Below are 23,502 nucleotides of genomic sequence, written 5' to 3'. Positions count from 1 at the left end.
TGGGTTGAGTATTGTTGTCTCAAACCTGAAGGATGAAACACTGTAGCTCCTTCGGGGAAACTGTGACATCTACAAAGACCCGGCTGTTGATCTAATGTCCTTGAGTTTCTCCTTAAACAGATTTCCTGGGTTAGGAACCTATCCTTGCAACAAAGCCCGTTGCCAACTCTGCCCACATCTATTCAAGGGACATCATCATAGGACCTAATCACATCAGCCACACCATCAGAGGTTCGTTCACCTGCACATCTACCAATATGATATATGCCATCATGTGCCAGCAATGCCCCTCAGCCAATTACAGAACTAAAAGTCACAATTCTCCAACAAAAAAACTCCAAAAACAGACTCCAATGAGAAACTGCAGAATTGGAATTAATTTGAAAACTGGACACCATTAAATTAGGCTTGAATAAAGACTAGGAGTGGATGGGTCATTACACAAAGTAAAAACTATTTCCCCATGCTAATTTCCCCCCTACTGTTACTGACACTTTCTTGTCAACTGTTGGAAATGGGCCCTCCTGATTATCACTACAAAAGTTTTTTTTCTCCTGCTCATAATAGCCCACCTTAGTCTCATTATAGTTGGTATGACAACACCCATTTTTCATGTTCTCTATGTACATATATCTTCCTACTGTATTTTTCCACTGCATGCATCCGATAAAGTGGGTTTTAGCCCACAAAAGCTTATGCCCAAATAGATTTGTTAGTCTCTAAGATGCCACAAGTACTCCTCGTTCTTTAGACAAGTTAGATGTTTTCATCATAAACACACTAGGGAAATCAAATCTAGATGGAGCTACTATAAGGTGGGTGTGTAATTCATTGGAAAACCATTCCCAGAGAGTAATTATCAGTGGTTCACAGTCATGCTGGAAGGGCATATCGAGTGGGGCCCGCAGGGGTCAGTTCTGGGTCCAGTTCTATTCAATATCTTCATCAATGATTTAGATAACGGCATAGAGAGTATACTTATAAAGTTTGCGGACGATACCAAGCTGGGAGGGGTTGCAAGTGCTTTCGAGGATAGGATTAAAATTCAAAATGATCTGGATAAACTGGAGAAATGGTCTGAAGTAAATAAGATGAAATTCAATAAGGACAAATGCAAAGTACTCCATTTAGGAAGGAACAATCACTTGCACACATACAAAATGGGAAATGACTGCCTAGGAAGGAGTACTGTGGCAAGGGATCTGGGGGGTCATACTGGACCACAAGCTAAATATGAGTCAACAGTGTAACATTGTTGCAAAAAAAGTGAACATAATTCTGGGATGTAATAGCAGAAGTGTTGTAAGCAAGACATGAGAAGTAATCCCTCTGTTCTACTCTGTGCTGATTAGGCCTCAGCTGGAGTATTGTGTCCAGTTCTGGGCACCACATTTCAGGAAAGATGTGGACAAATTGGAGCAAGTCCAGAGAAGAGCAACAAAAATGATTAAAGGTTTAGAGAACATGACCTATGAGGAAAGATTGAAAAAAATGGGTTTGTTTAGTCTGGAAAAGAGAAATCTGAGAGGGGACATAACAGTTTTCAAGTACATAAAAGGTTGTTACAAGGAGGAGGGAGAAAAATTGTTCTCCTTAACCTCTGATAGGACAAGAAGCAATGGGCTAAAACTGCAGCAAGGGAGGTTTAGGTTGGACATTAGGAAAAACTTCCTGTCAGGGTGGTTAAGCACTGGAATAAATTGCCTAGGGGGCTTGTGGAATCTCCATCATTAGAGATTTTTAAGAGCAGGTTAGACAAACACCTGTCAGGGATGGTCTAGATAATACTTAGTCCTGCCACAAGTGCAGGGGACTGAACTAGATGACCTCTCGAGGTTCCTTCCAGGCCTACGATTCTATGTGGTTTCATTCCTATATGGATAGCTATTCATAATTTGTGCATTCTCTGTTTTGACTCCATATTTTTGGGTCCTGATCAGATCTGCTAATGCAGACCTCTGCACCCCTATGTAGACTGTTTTCAGTTCATGGGGCTCCATGTGCGTGTCAGGGTCTTCCTGTGCAGACTGATTGAAGTAGAAGGGTCTAATACTTTGCATTCTCTCTCGCTAGAGGTTTGAGTTATGGAAACATTGTCTCAATTTTAAAAAAATTAACATTTTTCACTAGTTACGTTCTTCTTTATTCTTTTAAATGTGCTGTTATATTTTATATACAGATTTTTTTATTCTCGTGAAAAATCATTTTATAAAATCTATCAGATTAAAAGTTAATTCAGTTACCTATTTTTGTATATTATTTTTCTGACATTTGCTTCTACTCTAAAATAAATATTGTATCACTTACAGAAAAAAAAGTTTACTAACACTGGGAATCATGTAAAACCTTGGAACATATATCCCCCGATAAATATTTCTTTCTGGATATCAAAAAGAAATACCGATTAAATTCCTACAAAACTGAACTTTTTGGCCCATCTTTTTTACCATGAAATACCTCCTGTTGATTAATTCCATCAGTGGAACGTTCTGTTGTAAGCAATCTACATCCTGTAGAATAGGGAACTCGCATAAAGAGATTTTTGATTAATGCAATATAGTGGAAACTCAAATTTATTAATTAAATATAAATACATATGCTTAAGAATAAAGTAGGTGGTATGCTATTCTCCAACATCTAGCACTTCACATGTTTGAAAAAGACCAACTTTTATGTACAGTAGATGATTAGAAGAATCTCTTTTATAGAATAATATAAGAAAGAATACCAATGCAGACAAATGATTTTAAACAGATGTGAAATTCCCTCTATGTAGAAAATTATAGGCACTGGTGATATTAGATGCATATGACTAATCACAGTTAATGCTTGCTGTTGTCAATTAGCCTTATTAGCACAAGCAATTTGAGCACAGGATGACATTCCTTTAATTACTGTAAGCAGCTTGTTCATTTATTGAGTAGGATGTTCCAAGCTCTTCTCCTGCCGGGGGTGGAGGGGGGACTTCGTCACTCCTCCCAGGGCACTGTTTTTCCTAAGGCTAGCCCTGCTCATGGCAGCCCATTTGAACAATTCCTTTTGTAATCCTTCTGTCACATAGAGCCAGCAGCAAATCAGGGCTGGCATAGGTGCCTACTCCGTGGGTGCTGCAGGGCTGCAGAACCCATGGGGAAAAATTAGCACCCACCAGCAGCCAAGCTGCCCTGCCCCCACCCCCACCTCCTCTCCCCAAGTGCACTATGTTCCCACTCCTTCCCCTCCCAGCACTTCCCAACCACCGCCTAACAGCTGTTTGGCGGTACTTAGGACTTTCTGGGAGGGAGGGGGAATGTGGCATTGCTTCTCTCTGATCGGTACTGAATGCTGAACTCATAGCTAGCCACCCATCTCTGCCCTATGGCATCCAGCTTAGCACTTGTTAACACGTAAGTCAGTGGATTGTTGTCTGTCCATATTTGAAACCTAGCACAATACAAGTAATCACAAAACTTCTCAGTGATGGCCCATTTCAAGGCCAAGAACTCCAGCTTGTGGATGGGGTAGCGAGTTTCACTATCTGACAGCCCTCGGCTGGCAAGGGTCACAGCTTTATGTTTGTCTTCAACTTCCTGGTATAGGACCACTCCTAAACCCTCTAAACTGGCATCTGTATGTAGGATAAATGGCTTGCTTGGGTCAGCAAAGACTAGGATGGGAGCATGAGTTAGGCAGTTAATGATTTCTCATAAAGTCCTTTCACATCTCTTGTCTCATCATGGTCCAAAAGGCTCTAAGGGGCCATAGTGTTTCTGCTCAGGTGGCCTTGGGGACCTCCCCTTACTCTTGGTCTTAGATTTTTTCTTGCTGGATGGGCATCCCCTGGTAAGATCCTTCAGAGGCTTTATGATGGTAGCATAATACTTCACAAACTTGCAATAGTAACCACTAACTCTGAGAAAGGTCTTAAGCTCTCTGTAATTACTTGGGTGCGGCCATATAGTGAGTGCTTCTATTTTATCCGGATCAGTACTTACACCCTCTTGAGACACGATGTGACCCATGTACTTCACTGATGGTCTGCAGAATTGGCATTTATCAATGGAAAGCTTCAGTCCATAGGCCTCCAACCTGTCAAGCACTTTAAGAAGTCTTTCTTCATGCTCCTCCAAATGTTCTTCCAAATACAATCAGGTCATCCAAATAAACTAAGAATTGAACTTACTGCATGTCTCCCACAGCTTTCTCCATAAGACATTGAAATGTGGCAGGTGCCCCAGAAATTCCTTGAGGGCAGATGAAGGCTGGCTTCTCCTTATCTTCTGCTCCCAGGGGGATTTGGTAGTATCCACTTTGAAGATCCAATACTGTGAACCACTTGCTTCCCAGCAAACAGTTTAAGGCATCTTGTACTCGAGTCATGGCATACTGGTCAACCACAGTATAGCTGTTTAGGGTGCAGTAGTTGATACACATCTGGATTGTCCCATTCCTTTTACAGACCACCACAATGGGTGAAGCATATGGGCTGTGGGACTCTGTAATGATGCCATTTGCAATCAGCTCCTGAAGATGACGACACACGTCATCCATCTCTGAGAGAGCAATCTTCCTAGATCTCTCCGTGAAGGGTCTGATGTTATGTTCTACTCCTTTTGCACATCCCACTCATGCAGTGAGAAGACCTTGACCAAATGGGCGGGTAGGTGTGACACCCTGACAGCCCAATATTCACCACTGTCATGTAGCTAGTATATGTTTTGTATAAAGTATGTCCTATGAGGCATCATTTTAAAATTCTCCATCTGCTAGACATTAATATCTCGTTGGATTGTATTTGTTATCGTATGTAAAGTTATGAAATTTGGTTATGTATGTGTTACTGAAACATGTGCGGTTGAAAGCACTCACAAACAGCCTTTCAGGTACAACAGTAAAAAGGACAAACAATGTTAATGGCTTATTGAGGAATGCACACAATCACAAGGATAACCCCAGGAACTGTGTACAATAGAAACCTCTCAGAGATAGCACTACACAATGGGAACTGTTTGACCCAGGTCACAGCAAAAGAGCTTTCCAGCAAGTAGGAAGAAGATATAAAAGGGGTACAATGATATCATGATGGTACTTCACTCTCCCTGCAACAACACACTGGGAAGTGATGGTCCCAGGCTAGAAGGATCTTTAGCTGGTGTATGAAAACCTGGGAAAGCCAAGGCAACTTGTGCCTTAAGAGTCTGCCAGCCTGTTTATCATTCAGGGTGAGAATTTGCTAATTTATATCCTACCTATCTAGTGTGTTAAGATCAGTTTGCGATTTTTGTTTATTACTAAGGTAATCAGCTTTGATCTATTTGCTATCACTTACAGTCACTTAAAATCTATTCTTTGTAGTTAATAAACTTGTTTTGTTTTCTATAAACCCAGTTTGTGCAATTTATAACTGGGGGTGGAGGGGCAAAAAGCTGTGCATATCTTCCTCCACATTGAGCGAGGGAGCGAATTTCATGAGCTTACACTGTACAGTTTTCTGTGCAGTGCAAGACAATACAATTTTGGGATTGCACCCCAGAGGGGGTGTGCACTTGAGTGCTGGGCAATCCCCAAGCTGACCCTTCCCATGCAGAGTTGATCTCAGTGTTTGTGGCTTTCTGCAGCTGGGCGTGTTCCTACCTGTGTGTCTGCTAGAAGAGACCTGAGGGCCTGGCACAGCAAGACAGGGTGAGGGAGCCCAGGCTGGTGGAACAGGTGGGCTCAGTAGGACTCCAGTACATCAGGTAGCACCCCGGAGGGGGGGTAACCCGTCACAGTAGGTGCTGGTGTAAAGGGGAGGTTGTTCAGGCCCTCAACCAAGCATTCAAAACTGTGGTTTGTTTCTTGCGGGTTGAGATGCCACTTGTGATTGTGCCTGTTGGTGTTGAGGTGGTCTGTTTCTTTGTCTGCCAACCTCGTATGAGGGCAGGTGTATTGAGTATCTTTGTCTCGGGGGTGGGGTTGGTATTGTTTCCTCTTGGGGGTGGTGTATAGACGCTAAGCGTGCGAAAAGTCACATGAGTCCTTCATGGTATGAAGAATTTAATCGGTTTTTGAGGAGAATAGTTTGTTCTCGTTGAAAGGTAGGTCCTCTACATTTACTTGGAGTTCTTTTGGTATAGCGGATGACAGAAGCCATGAGGCTCTGCACATCATGATAGCCATGAAGATACAGGAGGGAATTGGAGTACTCCTGTAGGTGGTGAGGAGGTTCGATTGTAACAGGTTTTGTATGCTGCCCATGGGTCCCAAGGTGGCCACTGCATGGGGAATGCCATGGGAGGATCCATCCATGGTGGGCCGTATGATGGGTAGTGAGGTTGTGCCCGATGGTCTTTAGGTTGCTGTGTCCCCCCCAGCAGATTTATGTTGAGGTGTGGGGGAGTATTGTGGTGAAAAGACTCCATCCTTTTGGTCCTCATTGTCACTATCACTCAACATCGACGGTGCCATAGGTGACTCAGTTATGAGAGGACTGGTGGTGTCAAGGAGAGGTGATTGGGGCACTCATGCAACAATTATGTCTTTCTGAGTTAAAAATTGTTGTGGTGCCAGTGGATGCGGTGCCAATGTTTTATCTGTGGCAGTCAGGTGTTTAGGTGTCTTCTGTTTTGCCTTTGTCGGGGTGGGTGGGCCCATTGCAGTGCCAGGCAAGGTAGTGGTGCTGAGCAAGACATGGTCATAGTCGGCTCTGGCTGAGGTTGCATGGTCGGTGCCAACTCCAATGTGGTTGTTGATACGGTCGGTGCAGAGGAGGAGATGTGGCATGGTTCATGTCTCGACTCCTTGCTCTTATGTATGGTGTGGCTGGTGCTGGAGGTGCTGGGGAACTCATATGCACTGACTGTTGGGGTCATTAGCACCGATGGTAATGACCTCGCAGGAGACAGTTTCTTTCTGTGCGGTTCCCTCTGCGGAGAGGTCGAGGCTCACTTCCTCTTTTCTTCAGCTGATGGGGCTGTGCTCTTGGTCGGTTTAGACCGAGTAGGTGGGCACTTGGGCGAAGGCTTCACGGTGTCCTTTTCTGATCCTGGTTGGAGCAATTTTTCCATAAGGATCATTCTGAGGCGGAAATCCTGGTCACGCCAGGCTCTTGCCTTCAAGTTGTTGCAATGGGTGCATTTGAATGGTATGTGCGTCTCACTGAGGCATCTCACACAGGAGCCACATCTTTTAAAGCCTGGCATGATCAAACTAGTGTCTCAGGTGTACTGAGAACTTTTGCAGTCCATGCTTTGAAGGAAGCTGGGAAATAGGGAAGGAAGAAAAGTTAATTTTTTTTAAACACCACAAACTAATTAACTATTTAGCTAAGGAAAAAAAATCTATTTAAAAAGGTCTCAAACATGACCTATGAGGGAAGATTGAAAAAATTGGGTTTGTTTAGTCTGGAAAAGAGAAGACTGAGGGGGACATAACAGTTTTCAAGTACGTAAAAGGTTGTTACAAGAAGGAGGGAGAAAAATTGTTTTTCTTAACCTCTGAGGACAGGACAAGAAGCAATGGGCTTAAATTGCAGCAAGGGAGGTTTAGATTGGACATTAAGAAAAACTTCCTAATTGTCAGGGTGGTTAAGCACTGGAATAAATTGCCTAGAGAGGTTGTGGAATCTCCATCATTGGAGATTTTTAAGAGCAGGTTAGACAAACACGTGTCAGGGATGGTCTAGATAATACTTAGTCCTGCCATGAGTGCAGAGGACTGGACTAGAAGACCTCTCAAGGTCCCTTCCAGTCCTATGATTCTATTTTTTGTTATCTCTGAGGGAGAAGCTGTCGCACTGCCCTGAGACTGCCCATCCGTCTTCAGTTGAGGATGGTTGAGAAGAAACTGAGGGGGTCGGGCTGTGCGCACGCTGAACAAGACTCCAATGGCGCCGCAAGACAGCTATGGCACATGCATGGCCCGACCAGTCACTTCTACAGAAAATCTCTGATCAATGGCGCTGAATTGGAGTACCCACAGGGACAGCACTCGAAGAAGAACTAGAAGTAAAGGGTCAATACTAGCTACATTACTATTAGACAGAGGGGATTTGGTGATTTTTTGGTGCAGAATTCCCCCAGGAGTAATAGCAGGTGCCTACACATCTGTTGGTAGAATGGCTGCAATATAATAGTCCCTTGTGATCCAGTGTCAAGCACTGCTTTACATTCTGCACCTTTGATCCTCACAGTGACCACTGCTCGAGGCCCAATCAGTCCTGAGGGGATCCTAGCTGAACAGTCTCTTCTAGGGGAGCCTTCAAGTCCTGTGGGTCTGGGTGGCCCCCTTCTCCTTTGGCAGTTCCTTGACCCCTCCCAACCGGTCCTCAGCTTTCCATACACCATATGTCACCTGCAGCTGGCAAGAACAAGCTTCAAATAGCCAATGCCAATCTTGTGACCAATGCAACAGTCCAGCCCTCTGATTTTAATCTTCCACACCATCGCCATCTATAGACAAAGCTCGGTTGTTTCAGATGTAGACTGATCAGATATGCTGCAAATGACTGTAAGTAGGGCCTTTGCCATTGTGGCAGTTAGAAGAAGTACACCATATACTTCCAAGTCTGCATCCATCGGCAAGGGCTGCATGGTTCCCTCATAGACTTGCACAGCGCCCTTCCCTCAGCTATTGAGTGGTTAAGACATTTAGACTAACATGCTGGACTTGAACATCTACATAAATTCAATCAAAATAGAACAATAAATAAAATACTGTACCTGGAAAATGGCTCTTTACAGAAAAGGAAAAGAACATAAGAATGGCCATACTGGGTCAGACCAAAGGTCCATTTAGGCAAGTATCCTGTCTTCCGACAGTTGTCAATGCCAGGTGCCCCAGAGGGAATGAACAGAACAGGTAACAGAGGCTAGGGACACCAGCCCTGCCCATCCTGGCTAATATAAATTGATGGACCTGTACTCCATGAATTTATCTAGTTCTTTTTTGAACCCTGTTATAATCTTGGCCTTCACAACATCCTCTGGCAAAGAGTTCCACAGGTTGATTGTGCGTTGTGTGAAAAAATGCTTCCTTTTGTTTGTTTTAAACCTGTTGCCTATTAATTTAATTTGGTGACCCCTAGTTCTTGCATTATGAGGAGTAAATAACACTTCTTTATTTACTTTCTCCACACCCATCATGATTCTATAGATCTGTCATATCCCCCCTTAGTTGTCTCTTGTCCAAGCTGAAAAGTCCCAATCTTATTAATCTCTCCTCATATGGAAGCTGTCCATACCTCTAATAATTTTTGTTGCCCTTTTCTGAACCTTTTCCAACTCCAGTAGGTTTTTTTTGAGATGGGGCAACCACATCTGCAGGCAGTATTCAAAATGTATTCAAGATAAACAGAAAAGTACAGAGATGAACCCTCCTCACATTGCCTATAGAAGAACAAGCTTGCAGACAAATGAAACATTTCGGTATTTAGTGGTTTCAAATATTCCATGAATGAATACTTCATTTAACAAATACTGTTTTGAAAAAGGATCCATGTGTTTATGGATACCCTCATGCAGCCCACAAAACTTCTTAGTTGGCACAAACCACATTTCTTAAAGGTTTCAATTTACAGAAGTATAATACAAATATATTTTAAATACCTCTAAATATTTAAATGGTTTGGATCTCATGAAAATTTCCCTACATATCACATACATTCTTCAAATAGGAACTAACAAGGAAATAAAAATGCAAATAAAATAAGCAAGCTAACCATAAATATACATAAAATGAGTAAATTTCATTTTTATAACTATGAATGTCATTTTCTAACTGTGTGCTAAATAGATAAGTGACAGAAAAATAAATGCTCTTGTAGGATACATTAAAAATTTTTGAAAGATTTCTGACACACAAATCATGGAAAAGAAAATGATCTGGCTATTTCTAGCATTTAAGCTGAATATCAGAAAAAGCAAAAATGCCACTTCAAAGAGCAAATTTTTATTCGGTGTTCAGAAACAACAGTAATGACTGTTACGGGTTGCAATGTGCTAAAATTACTAAAAAATTTAACATGAATATGGATGTTCTATAAAGCACTATGAAGTTGTTTTTGATTAACTATTTACATATATTATTAGACAAAAGAGAAGTGGTTTGATCTGGTCAGTTTCACCATTAGTACAGGTTTTTAATGTACTTATTCCTAACATAGCTTTAAAAAAAATCTTAATATTAGTAGTCATACAAATATAGCCCCCCTAAAAACACTATAAAGTCACCTGATATTTTTTACTAGATCCAGGCATAATTTTGATTTAAAAACTCAAACATTAAAGAGATTAATTTGTCACACGCAGGGCCAGCTGCAGCTTCTTTGCCACCCCAAGCAGCAAAGCGAAAATAAAAAAAGAAAAGAAAAGATAAAGCCGCAATCAGCAGCAGTTCAGCAGCAGCTCTGCCATTCGGCAGTGGGTTCTTCGCTCCAAGAGGGACTGAGGGACCCGTCATCGAATTGCCGCCGAAGACCCGGACATGCCGTCCCTTCCCATTGCCCACTCCAAGCACCTGCTTCCTTGGCTGCTGCCTGGAGCCGGCCCTGGTCACACGTATGAAATACATTTTAATCATAAGATATAACTGTACAACTTCCTCAAAACAGTCATCAGTGCAGAAAATTATCAGCCAAATGGAGTCCTCAGTTTTTCAACCCTGATCATTCTACAGGGTTGCCATTTTTTCTATAAAAGCCCTAATATTGTCCTTCACTCCATTGCCTTACGTATAGCTACAGCATGGTTCCAGCGATTGCCAGGCAGTGCTCTGAAGACTTGATCCAAACCCTAATTTAGTTAATAGGAGTCTTTCCATTGACTTTACTGGGTTTGGGATCAGGCCTTGAGAAAAGAACATACTCTCACTTTGCCTTGGAAACCAAAAGAATTATCTTTGTGATGTTCACAGCTCCTGCAGAATAATGGAGCAAAAGTACTAAAGTTACTTCTGAACCTCCTTCCCCTACCATGCCGGGAAATGATTTAGCTATCTTTGAACAGGTCCTGGAGAGTCTCTGTTAAGTATCACACTCTCCTAGTCAAGCAAAGATCCTAAGAGGATTAGAGAACTGAAAAACAACTTAAAATAATTTTAAAATAATAATCAGCAAACCATTACTAGCCAATTTACAAACACTGCAGATATCTCAACTTATTTCACTTCCAGCTCACTAAACTTGAAGCAATATAAACTAATTTGTAACAATTTTTTGCATTTTTTTCTCTCACAATTCACCCTGCTTCTCAGGTCTCTCTGTATCCCAACTTCACCTCAGTCCTGAACTTCTATGCAAGGACAAGGACATCCCATCATTTGTTTGGTCCCATCGTGGGTTAGCCAATCATAGCCCCACTCAAAGATGAACAACTCCCCCTGCCCCAAGATCCTTCTTGTTCTTGCCTTCCTGATGAATTGTACTATCTGCTACTCTACTCTTATTTCTGCTTATCTATGGGCCCCAACAGCAACAGAATATTTCCTAGATGAACAGCTGCAGACTAATTCTTCCATTACTAGGATGGACTTTAGGGCTATGTCTACATTTATGGTGGCATGTAGAGTACATACACTGCATGCCAACCTAGCATGGGTATAAACAACAGCATAAACAATGAGGCACTACTTAGGCAAGTAGAGTAAAGACACATTAGAACCTTAGGATATATACCCTACATAGTTCTCTACACAACCAATGTTCTCACTATTGATATTCCCACTACTATTGTTCCCACTACTGTTTTTAGCAGAGTAGTGTACCACTGCATCCCTGCCACTGGAGCCTCTCTATGCCACAGGGAAAGACTCCAGCAAGGAAAGGCAGCAAGGAAAGGCTCTGGCAGTCCCCGCTGTCTCCCCCTGCCAGAACCTTTCACTGTCATGGGTAGCTATACACCACAGTGTGGACAAGCCTGCTTTTTTTTTTTTTTTTTTTTTTTTTACTGTGGCATATAGCTACATGTACCTTACACATCACCGCCAGTTTAGACAAGACCTTCGAAAAAGGCCATTTTCCATGTAAAAACTACAAGGATCTTTTAGAGGAGCTACTGCTGATTTGTCTTCCCCACAAGCAAAATTGTACAGCGTAATTGCTGGTGGGCCCCCCCCACACCAGGGAGTTCTTCAGAGCATCCAATAGGGAGAATCCAAATCTTTGCACTTCTCTTAAGCCACATTTTAAGCACTATTCATGTTTCTCTCTCTCTCTCACACACACACACACACACACACACACACTCTTCAGATATGATTAAAAAAGCCATCAAGTAGAACATTGAAGAATGTTATATTTTATGATGAAAAAAGTGTCATAGCAGGCAGATGGGAGTTGATAGCAATTTAAGCTTTTCCAGCCTTTTCTCTAACTCTTGTGGTCCACAAATTAACTTTCAGGTTACTTCCTAAGTTTCCTTCCTAGTAACAGTCTCATTTGATGGTCCTCACATACAGGGTCTTCTTTCTGTAACATAGTGGAAACAGCTGCAGTCCTCTGACTGAGCCCTGTAGGGCCTAAATCAATCCTCTGTCCAGAGTCCTAACAGAATGATTTTTCCCAGAGCTGCAGAAATACTTAACTAAACCTTAAATTGAATATTAAAAAAATGAACCATTTTTGCCAAACTTGACTCTTTTCCCAAAGATTAAACACTGTTGTCATGATCAGGAATAAGTTTTAATGCTTTCCCCAGACCAGAGATTGGGACATTTATGAGCATGGTAATTAGAAATTTGTGTTTTGATTTATCTGCTATTCTCAGACAGTCTGGTCTGCTAATCCTCACAATTGGGTTTTTGCAAGCATTTAATAAAAATACATACACACACTCTCTCTCAGACTGGGAACATAAAATCTTCAGGAATAACTTTACAGAGCAAATTTGAATGGGTGAGTGGGCAGCTATTAATGACTGGGAAAATCCTACTCGTGAAGGCAATGTCACAGAACACCATGAAGTCAATTTTGTATTATTTTGTGAAAGTGTGAATGTTTGATCAAGTAGTTGCTTTATGTATTTCTTTGCAGGGGGTTTGCAACCTGTACTCTGAGAGTTTTCCTGCAGGAAATCAGAATATGAGGCATTTTAGCATACTGAGGTTTGATGTCATTTTCTTTATACAAAAAACAAAACAAAACAAAAAAAAACCACAGGTTTTTTTCATATTTTTTGGAGGGTGTGTGTGAATTTCATAGATATTTTTTCTTGAGTCTACAGCGGTGTCTATAACTATGAAGGCAAAAACTTTTTACTGCAATTATCTGTGCTCAGATACCCAATTACTTCTAAGTATAATTCAAGACATCAGATATGACCTTTAAAGCACTAAATGAGAGATCATTTAGGACATTTTTGCTATCAGTTCTCAGAATAGAAATTTCTAGAATCAGCAGCAGTGTGCTCTCTGTATCCCTGATTATGGAGCTCCCTTCCTCTAACTATCCACCAGAACCTAAATTTCATAACTTTCAGGGAATGGCGTCAGCATAGCTGACTACTGACATGAATGCAAGGCTCTGTTTTTCTCAGTAAGAGGTGGCCGACATTTTGACCATTCACATTAAGTACTTTATGTATTTATTTAATTTTATGTAGTCTATGGTGGCAGATGCTATAGCAATTGACAATGAAAATAATAAAAATAAAACAAAAATCTGAGGAGATATAGATAATAAATGGGGTGGGAATAAAATAAAAATAATTATTCCTAATTTTTCCCAGTGTTATCCAAATACATAATTGAGACAAGTGTTAACATCATGTCATTACTACTGAGACATTTACAGAAGTGGTTATTTTAAATTAGAGAATACTGATTAGAAATCTGAATTCTTCTAAGAGCACTATACAACAAATGCACTATTCTAATAGAATCTTTTGCTCTTAAAGTGCTAATATACACCGTTTACCTTTTCAAGACAGAAGATATCTAATACACAACAGATATAAGTATTTTAATACTCCATAATGTTTCTTGCTTTTTCAGTACATACAAGGTTCATTTGATAATTGTTATTCAATTATAAAAGAAAACTAGTAAGCTAGCTGTCTGCCAGGCATATTTCTGCTTTTTTCTAGTTTATTTAATTTGCCTTATTAAATTATTTAGGGTAAATGGAGCCTGCAAATGGAGCCTACCATCACCGTGAATGAGAAGTGCACCAGACGGGTAGAGGAGAATTCAGCCCTTTTAGGTGGGACTTGGTATTTTTGTCCACCTTATGGGACGTTGGGGTCATTATGGTTGGTGTTTACCACATCTCTTTTGCTGGATCCATAATCACTTCACTCACTGGTAAGGCAATCTTTCCGAGCGAGAAAGACTGGAGTATATCCACTAAACCAAGGCACAGCATGAGATTAAATTTGCTAGGGACATAAAGGGCAACAAGAAAACATTTTACAAATACATTAGGAGCAAGAGAAAGACCATGGACAGAGTAGACCCATTACTCAATGAGAAGGGAAAAACAATAACAAAAAATGCAGCAATGGCTGAAGTGGTAAATGCCTTATTTATTTCAGTTTTCACCAAAAAGGTTAGCAGTGATTGAACAACTAACATACTGAACATCAGTGTAAATGTGGTAGGATCTGAGGCTAAAATAGGGAAAGAACAAGTTAAGAATTACTTAGGCCAGGTCTACACTACAGACCTATATCGGTATAACTACATTGCTCGGGGGGGGGGTGAAAAATCAACATCTCAAGCAACATAGTTATACAGACTTAACTCCCTCAGGTAGATTGTGCTATGTCGATGGGAGAGCTTCTCCTGTTGACTTAGCTACTGCCTCTCAGGGAAGTTGATTAGCAGTAGTGTCTTCACTAAAGTACTACAGTGGTGCAGCTGCACCAGTGCAGCTGCTCCACTATAGTTGTATTTGAAGACAAGGCCTTAGACAAGTTAGATGTCTTCAAATTGGCAGGGTCTGACAAAATACATCCTAAAATACTCAGAGAACTGGCTGAAAAGATTTCTGAGCCATTAGCGATTATCTTTGAGAACTCATGGAGAATGGGAGAGATTTACTTGGAGTTGGTACTTCTTTGAGCAGGGGGTTGAACTAGATGACCTCCTGAGGTATCTTCCAACTCTAATCTTCTATGATTCTATCCCAGAGGACTGGAAAATGGCAAATATAGCACCTATCTATCTATAAAATGGAGAATAAGGACAACCCAGGGAATTACAGACCCATCAGCTTAACTTCAGTACCCAGAAACATAATGGAGTAACTAATCAAATTGTAAGCACCTACAGTATAATAAGGTGATAAGTAACAATCAACATGGATTTGTCACGAACAAATTATGTCAAACCAACCTAATATTCTTCTTTGACAGGGTAACAAGCCTTGTGGATAGGGGAGAAGCAGTAGATGGGATATATCTAAAATTTAGTAAGGTTTTTTTATACTATTTCACTGTGACAAAATGGGGATTTTCCCTTGTTATGTTGTATGAGTCTTACTGTTGAGCCTATGTGAGTTTTACTGTTTTGCATGAATACTGTGTATGTCTCCATTTCCCTGTGTGCTGCACCAACACCTTGGTGGTGGGAATAGTGGTGTGTGACTTTTGCTGAGACCCCTGGGGCAGGTGAGGCTGCTCCATTTGCCTGCACCTATGCTATGACTGGTGCCCTTTGTAACCTGAAACCCAGAAGGGGGATGCAACCAGGTGACGACCAGGTGACTCTTTGCCTGGGAAGTGAAACAAAGACAAGGAGGAGGAGCAACGGGGATATCTGAGGTCAGGTCGCTGGAAGCTGGCAGTCTGCTTGGGGGGGACTGGAAGAGGGGGAATCCTGGGCTTCTGACCCAGCACTCCCCAAGATAGACTTGGCTGAAAGTAACTGATTTCCATGCTAACAAGCTCTGTTCTATGCTGTGTTCCTGTCTACTAATAAACTCTTCTGTTCTACATGCTGTCTGAGAGTCACTGCTGACTGCAGAGCCCTCTGGCTTCCCCAGGAGCCCTGCCCAGGTGGACTTGCTGTGGGAAGCGCATGGTGTGGAAGGGGATGCTAAATGATTCGAGGTCAGACTCAGGAAGGTCAAAGCTGTGTAAGCTTCTTGCCCTGGCAACAGTATGCTCAGAGAGAGGAGGCTCCCACCGAGTCCTGACTGGCTTCATATGGAGTAGTTCCAGAGCATTGCCCTGGTGACTCCGTGACAACCACATGACTTTCTCATAAGCAAACTAGGGAAATGCAGTCTAGATGAACTTACTATAACACAACTGATTGGAAAAGCATACTCAGAGAGCAGTTATCAATAGTTCATAGTCAAGCTGGAAGGTCATATTGAGTGGGGTCCCACAGGGATCTGTGTAGGGTCTGGCTCTATTTAGTATCTTCATCATTGATTTGGATAATGGTATAGAGGGTATACTTATAAAGTTTTAGGATGATACCAATCTGGGAGGGATTGCAAGCAGTTTGGAGGACAGGGTTAGAATTCTAAATGATCTTGACAAACTAGAAAAATGGCTGGAAATAAATAGGATGAAATTCAATAAGGAAAAATATAAAGTATCACTCTTAGGAAGGAATCAGGGCTGTCCAGATGATTCAGGGGGCCTGGGGCAAAGCAATTTCAGGGGCCACTTACATAAAAAAAAAGTTGTAATACTACAGAATACTATATTCTCGTGGGGGCCCCTCTGGGGCCCGGGGCAAACTGCCCCACTTGCCCCCGCCCCCGGGTGGCCCTGGAAGGAATAATCAATTGCACACATACAAAATGGGAAATGACTACCTAGGAAGCAGTACTGCACAAAAAGATCTGGAGGTTATAGTGGATCACCAACTAAATGAGAGTCAACAATGTAATACTATTGCAAACAAAAAAGTGAACATCATTATGGGATATATTAGCAGGTGTTGCAAGCAAGACGAGAGGAGTAATTCTTCCACTCTACTCAGCACTGATAAGGCCTCAGCTAGAGCACTGTGCAGTGTTGGGCACCACATTTTGGGAAAGATATGGACAAACTGCAGAAAGTCCAGAGGAGAGTAACAAATATGATTAAAGGTTTAGGAAAATATGACTATGAGAAAAGATTGAAAAAATTGGATTTGTTTAATCTAAAGAAGCAAAGACTGAAGGGGGACATGGCAAGAGTCTTCAAGAACTTAAAAAATTGTTATAAAGAGGACGATGATAAATTATTCTCCTTAACTGCTGAAAAGAGGACAAGAAGTAATAGGCTTACGTTGCAGCAAGGGAGTTTTAGGTTAGACACGATAAGGGTAACTAAGTACTGGAACAAATTATCTAAAGATGTTGTGGATTCACTGTCATTAGAGGTTTTTAAGAACAGGTCAAACAAAAACCTGTTAGGGATGGTCTAGATAAAACTTAGTCCCGCCTTAGTGCAGGAGACTGGACTACACGATCTATCAAGGTCCCTTTGAGTCCTACATTTCTATGATTCTAAAACTAAAGAGCAACTGCATTGATCATTACACTAATAAAATCTAAAATATTTCCTGTGAGATTCCTTTATTAGGCTGAGAGGAAAGGTATCCTGAAAGTGAATTCTGAGGAAGCTTACAGGCTTGATACGAAGGGTCACCATATAGGAATAATTTTTATTTATTTGTTTTTTAAGGAACCTGCTGAGACTTCTTAGATCAGGGGTGGGCAAACTTTTTGGCGCGAGGGCCACATCTCGGTATAGAAATTATATGGCGAGCCATGAATGCTCACAAAACTGGGGTTGGGGTGTGGGAGGGGGGAGGGTTCTAGTTGGGAGTGCGGGTTCTGAGGTGGGGCCAGAAATGAGTTCAGGGTGCAGGAGGATGCTTTGGGTTAGGGGGTAGAGTGCGGGGTAGGGGGTGAGGTCTCCGGCTGGAGGTGCAGACTCTAGGGTGTAGGAGGGTGCTCTTGGCTGGGACCCAGGGGTCAGAGGGTGGGAGGGGGATCAGGGCTGGGGCAGGGGGTTGGGGGGAATGGTGGGGTGAGGGCTCTGGCTGGGGGTGCAGACTTTGGGGGTGGGGCTGGTGATGAGGGATTTGGGATGCAAGAAGGTTTGGAGGGGGGAGGGGGATCAGGGTTGGGGCAGGGGGTTGGGGGTGGCTCAGGGGTGCAGGCTTGGGGCAGCGCTTATCTCAAGCAGCTCCTGGAAGCAGCGGCAAGACCCCCCTCTGGCTCCTACATGGAGGCACGGCCAGGTGGCTCTGCTGTGGGCTGTCCCATCCTCAGGCACCGCCCCTGCAGCTTCCATTGGCTGTCAGTCCCAGCCAATGGGAGCTGAGGGGGTGGCACTTGGGATGGGGGCAGCGTGCAGACTGGAGCCCCCTGGCTGTCCCTATGCATAGGAGCCAGAGGGGGAAGATGCCGCTGCTTCCAGGAGCCATGCAGAGCAGCCCCTGACACTGCTGTCTGGCTGGAGCACCAGAGTGGGGCAAGTCCCAGACCCCACTCCCCAGTGGGAGCTCAAGGGCCAGATTAAAATGGCTGGGGGGCTGGATCTGGCCCACAGGCCATAGTTTGCCCACCCCTGTCTTAGATCAAGTATCTGCAAAAGTCCCCAACATTTCTTTGCATGAGAAAATACCTAGGACAAAACTCCCTGATCTTATGAGAGGATGGAACATGTTCTTTTATTTGTAAAACCTTGTGAAGGCAACTTCTGCCTCAGTAAATTCTCATGAGAAGATTTCCCTGAAAAAGGAAGTGGAGATGACAGGATATCATAATGACATACTAAAGGATATAGCCCTTCTCTATAATTTTAAGGACATACTGTTATAAATTGATTTAAAAAAACACATTATGATTTTTACATACACTGTTTAGAGGCTAAGGAAATTCTAGAGAGCATTTTAAGATTGCTCATTTGGTCAGATTTGAAGACCTCAGCAGTAGGGGAGCTCCTCAACCCTCAGCTGAAAAGGTGGTACAATCTATATACCCCTTGGAAGAGTGCTCCTTACCCAAGAACGGTTAGTACTAACTTCTAAGTAAGCAGAAAAACCTGACTTCTGAAAGGGAATAATAACAAGACCAGCAGGTGTAAGATTTGTTGGCAGACGGAAAAAATAGGAATTTAGCATGTAGAACCTATTGTGTTTTTATAACCTTTCCACATCATTGAGCATGCATTGAAATGCACAGCCTCAACAAGACAAACTGCTATTAATTATTCCAGTGTTCATGTGGCGGGGACACAATTCCAAGATCTAGGAAGACAATTTAATTAAGGTGAACTTTGAAAATTTTCAAATAGAGTTTAAAAGGATATCTCCAGCATTTTATTTCCCTTGAGACTACCAACTGGAAATTTTACAAAACATTTTGAGCGGTAAACATAAAACTTACCTTTGTCATCCCGGAAATAATTAGGTGGATTCCTTCTGGCATTTCATGTTCCTCACATATAATGTCTCCATAGTCATAACAAAGGATCCTTGCTCTTTTCTAAAAACCACAAGTAGATTCATTGCAAGTTTAAACCAAACAGTACAGAAAGTATAGCACCTATCACACTTCTGAGCATTCAATGACAAAACAACAAATATAATAGTAATGATGGATTTTTAGATTTTATTAGAATGTTTCAGAGTAGAGTTTTTTCCCCCAAATAATCACAAAACAAACAATGCTGGCCAATACTGCACTAACATTTATTGTCATTAAATTGCAACTTCCCTTCAGGAAAGTAACGACAGAGGCCAAAACATGACAAATATTGATCGTGATTATTTAAAGGAAGATGATAGTTATATTCTAAAATAATTTTTAACTTAAACATAGATACCACCAAAAAAATCAACACTTGTCTTTTTAATTATGTTTTTATGTTGCTAGGGGGTTATGTAAGGCATAAGGCGAACACTTGAAGTGTAACAGATCTCTCATTAAGAGAACCCTATTTTCAAAGTAAAAAATCAAGTTACTTTTATATGGTTATTTTTTAGGGTCACAGGATACTCATACTAAAGTAAAAAGTACATTTTTGTTTAAAATGCATGATGGTGTTGTTATTGCCAGTTTCCAATGCAATAGCAACTTGTGCATATTTTTCAGAGTGGAGGATTTTTTTCCAAGCAAATTAGAGTTCTGAATGAGTTTATTCTGAAACATTGAACAAATGTCACTGACAAAAAATAGCTTTGATAGCATCTACATTCATTCAACTTTTCATTCCAAAACCTGTTCTTTATACTGAACATACATTATTCCACTAAACTAAGTTCCTGGTAAACACAGAACAAATTGTATTTGGTATAACATTTGAACATTTTGAACTTATAAACAAACAAACAAATGGTTTGCTTGATGAAATGAAAAACTGGAACACTTCAGGTGCCCTGAAAGAAATTCTTGGGACACTGGGGCTTCATGGCTGTCCTGGTTAACTCAGGTTGTATGATCACCCTATCTTTTACATTTTCATCAGAGTTTATCATTTTTAGACAATCCGTATGAATGCTGAATGTGTGTTGTTGGTATGCAGGGGGGGAAGGGACATTTTGTTTGACACTTCTCTGGCATACTCAACTCAGAAGCAGTCGCTGTAATCTGCACTTTTTACAAGTAAAAATAAAAAAATGTGCACCAAAAGAAACTGTCATGTGAAAGTTTCCATTTTAACCATGAGAAGTATCTTGTCCTGAGAGTTCTAAGTTGTGAACTGCCATATCCTTGAAAGGGTTCTAAATTGTAAGAACTCAAATATAACTAGTTTCCATCCCCTTCCTTTAATAGCAAGAGCATTCCTTCCCTATTCTCTCCCTACTATGTCTCTTCTAACGTCCTCATCCTCTCCTGACTCTACAACGAGCACTGGAAAATCCTTCCCCCTTTCCAGTAAGCCAGCCACCCCATGCTGCTGACACATCTCATTGTCACCTTCCTGGATGCTGAGTACCATATCAGTTTCTCCAGATCCTATGTCTTTCCCGGATATTGGTTCTCAACACAAGGAAGAGGTGAGGCATAGGCAGAAGTGGGAAACAGGGCACAATAGGAGGAGAATCACTCTAGGACAGGGGTTCTGAAAATTTTCAATGTAGACACACCTTAATAGAAGGATTGTCTCATGGACACATTTCCTACTTGTTCACAATCATATAGAACCCCCGTGGCAACTAAAGCATTTGTTTATATGGAAAGTTAAAGTAAGACAGTATTTAGGTATTTTAGCTGTCTTTAATGCAATATGTGGACATTTGTAGGAGTAGCTGGAAATGAGGAGAAGCACTAACTTGTGACTTGCCAGCTTCCCACAGACGTCCAACAAATTTAAGACCTGCTGAACTAGACGAGAACATAATGCCAGTGTTCTGTGGGTTAAAAATTAGAGCTGTTTATTTTCAGTGCATGCGTTCAGCAAAAAATGTTTCTTTACCTTACAGTAAATGTTGTTCTTCAAGATGTGTTGCCCATGTGAATTCCATTCTTGGTTTACATGCACTCTGTGTGTGCAAGATTGGATTCTTTTGGCCAGTAGTATTGGGCTGGGGCCATGCCTGCTAGATGTCCTTTCACCCCATACTCAAGGGCATAATGGGCCCCACTCAGTTCCTTCAACAATACAGGATACCAGAAGAGAAGGACTTTGTAGTAGTGGGGGAGGAAGAGGATGGGTTGTGGAATCCATGTGACCAACACATTTCAAAGAGCCACATTTACTATAAGGTAGGTAAACATTATTTCTTCTTTGAGTGATTATCATAAATTGAGACAGTTTATACCAATTCAGGTAGTTCTGTTTGGAGAGAAGGTTTTAGTAGTTAGCCATGTGCATTTGGAGGCTGCCAAATGAAAATAATTTCCACCTGAAAAGATAGGCATTATTCAGGTCTTTCTCTGTGGGTGTAGATTTGGGAGGTTCCTGCCACTTCAACTTCTCCTGGTCCATGGCTATGACCCTGATACTGGGTGAAGGGACTTGGTACCTTGTATCAGTTCTCTTGGAGGTGCTGGGTACTGAAGTTAGTGCTGAGAGAAAGTGGTGAGCAGACTTAGTGGGTACCACCGGTGCTCTCTTGATAGTTGGTACTGGGCACCAGAGGAAATCTTTCTAGGCTGTTGGCGCTTTGATAGCGGAATCCAAGATAAGTCGGATGTTTGATGATTTGTGTCTTGACTTGGCAGGTACCAGAGGAGGTGTCCTACACCTCTGCTCAAAGCTGGAGCAGTGCTCCTTTCTATCTCTATCAGAGGTAAGTGATGCCAAAATGAAGGCAGATGACTGGGGCCTCTTGGTGAGTATAACCCAAGAGCTCAGGTGGAATGTCAGCTCACCAGGGCGCTCATGGAGAGGGACTGATCGGAAGCCTGAGCTTTAGCTGTGTCCTTCCTTCCAGTGTCTGAGGAAGCTTGCATTGAGTGCTCCAGGAGGAATAATTTTAGGTGGGCTTCTCTAGCTTTCTGAGTTCACTTAGAGAAGGAGCAATTTATGGAATATTGCTCAGGAATTTATCCCTCTCCTGGACAAGAAAGGGGGGCCAACAGGGTGTCTGTCATTAAGTGACATTTACTAAAGCTTCACAAGAGAGCAGGCTTTGAATACAGGGGATTTCAGTTCTGCCATTTTGCTAAAGCCCCTGAATGGGGAAGGAAAGGTGTGGGGTCTAGTGTAAATCTAAATATCTGACTATAATTTTTGTGGGGGGGGGAACAGTTGTGCCAATGGGTAAAAACACTAATATACACTACTATCTAACTAGCAACTAACTAGCTATTCTAACGACTAACTAACTCTAATTGTAGCACACGGTACACAAAGATGCAGATGGACAATGCTGAGGTTCAATTTTGCTGCCATGGGTGGTAGGAAGGAAATGAGGTACAACTGGGCTTGCTTTCCCCTTTATGTCCTTGGTTACAAAGGCACTTAGGATGCAATCGGAGCCCCAATGGACACTACAGGCCAAAATAATCTGATTTTGCAGATGGGGGTGTATGAGTACCAAGAGTGGAGTCCATGTGGCCAATCACTCTAAGAACAATAATTATTTCTCCTATGCACCGCTGAGGGCAGGCTATAATAGTTTCTTTTTCTATAGCATCAGTTTGAAAAGTTTGAATCTTCATTACAATGTATTGAATATACCTGCCTACAAGACTGATTTGAGAGATCACATTTTGAAACATACATGCAGTAAGTGTGCCTGGAAAAATGCAAGCGCACCACAATTTCCTGCAATTTGGATAGACTGGATAATTGCCATAATAACAGGCAGTTGAACATACAACTACCTATTTTATAAAGTTAGTTTTCATTTATATGTGCAAATACAATAGACTGGTGGTGCAAGTTCCATGCATTCATGTTTGAAAAATTTTCCCAAGAAAAGGTGAAGCAAAGTAGGACAAATGAGAGTTAGTGTGGATGTAAAAAGGGCTTGATGCCTATTGTCACCTCAGTTTCTTCCAACCACAGCAGTGAAAGAAAATGAACCTCTCCAGATCTCCTAGAAGTCTTCCTGCCATCTGATGCATATATTCATTGTCTGAAGTGCTTAGGGGAGGAATCAATCTCCGGTGTGTCGTTATTGACATAAACAGTGACTGTATAGATCATT

At 41.8% G+C, this 23,502-nt stretch overlaps 1 protein-coding gene across 3 annotated transcripts in view; it reads right to left on the bottom strand.

Annotated features, from left to right (window-relative positions):
- Positions 1 to 23,502, bottom strand: part of LOC123370418 (sodium/hydrogen exchanger 10-like) — a 262,362-nt gene that overhangs the window by 21,359 nt on the left and 217,501 nt on the right. For 2 of the 3 annotated variants that reach the window (XM_045016987.1, XM_045016986.1), the window contains exon 21: positions 19,289 to 19,387. In XM_045016987.1, coding sequence (XP_044872922.1) covers positions 19,289 to 19,387 — 99 coding nt within the window. Of the gene's footprint in view, positions 1 to 14,096; positions 14,296 to 19,288; positions 19,388 to 23,502 lie in introns of all 3 variants that reach the window. The other variant, XR_006579406.1, reaches the window with a different exon arrangement.

Source organism: Mauremys mutica, chromosome 4 (genome assembly GCF_020497125.1).
Source record: "Mauremys mutica isolate MM-2020 ecotype Southern chromosome 4, ASM2049712v1, whole genome shotgun sequence".
NCBI classification, from domain to species: domain Eukaryota; kingdom Metazoa; phylum Chordata; order Testudines; family Geoemydidae; genus Mauremys; species Mauremys mutica.
The sequence above is the reverse complement of the archived record's forward strand: the minus strand, read 5'-3'. Positions and strand labels throughout refer to the sequence as shown.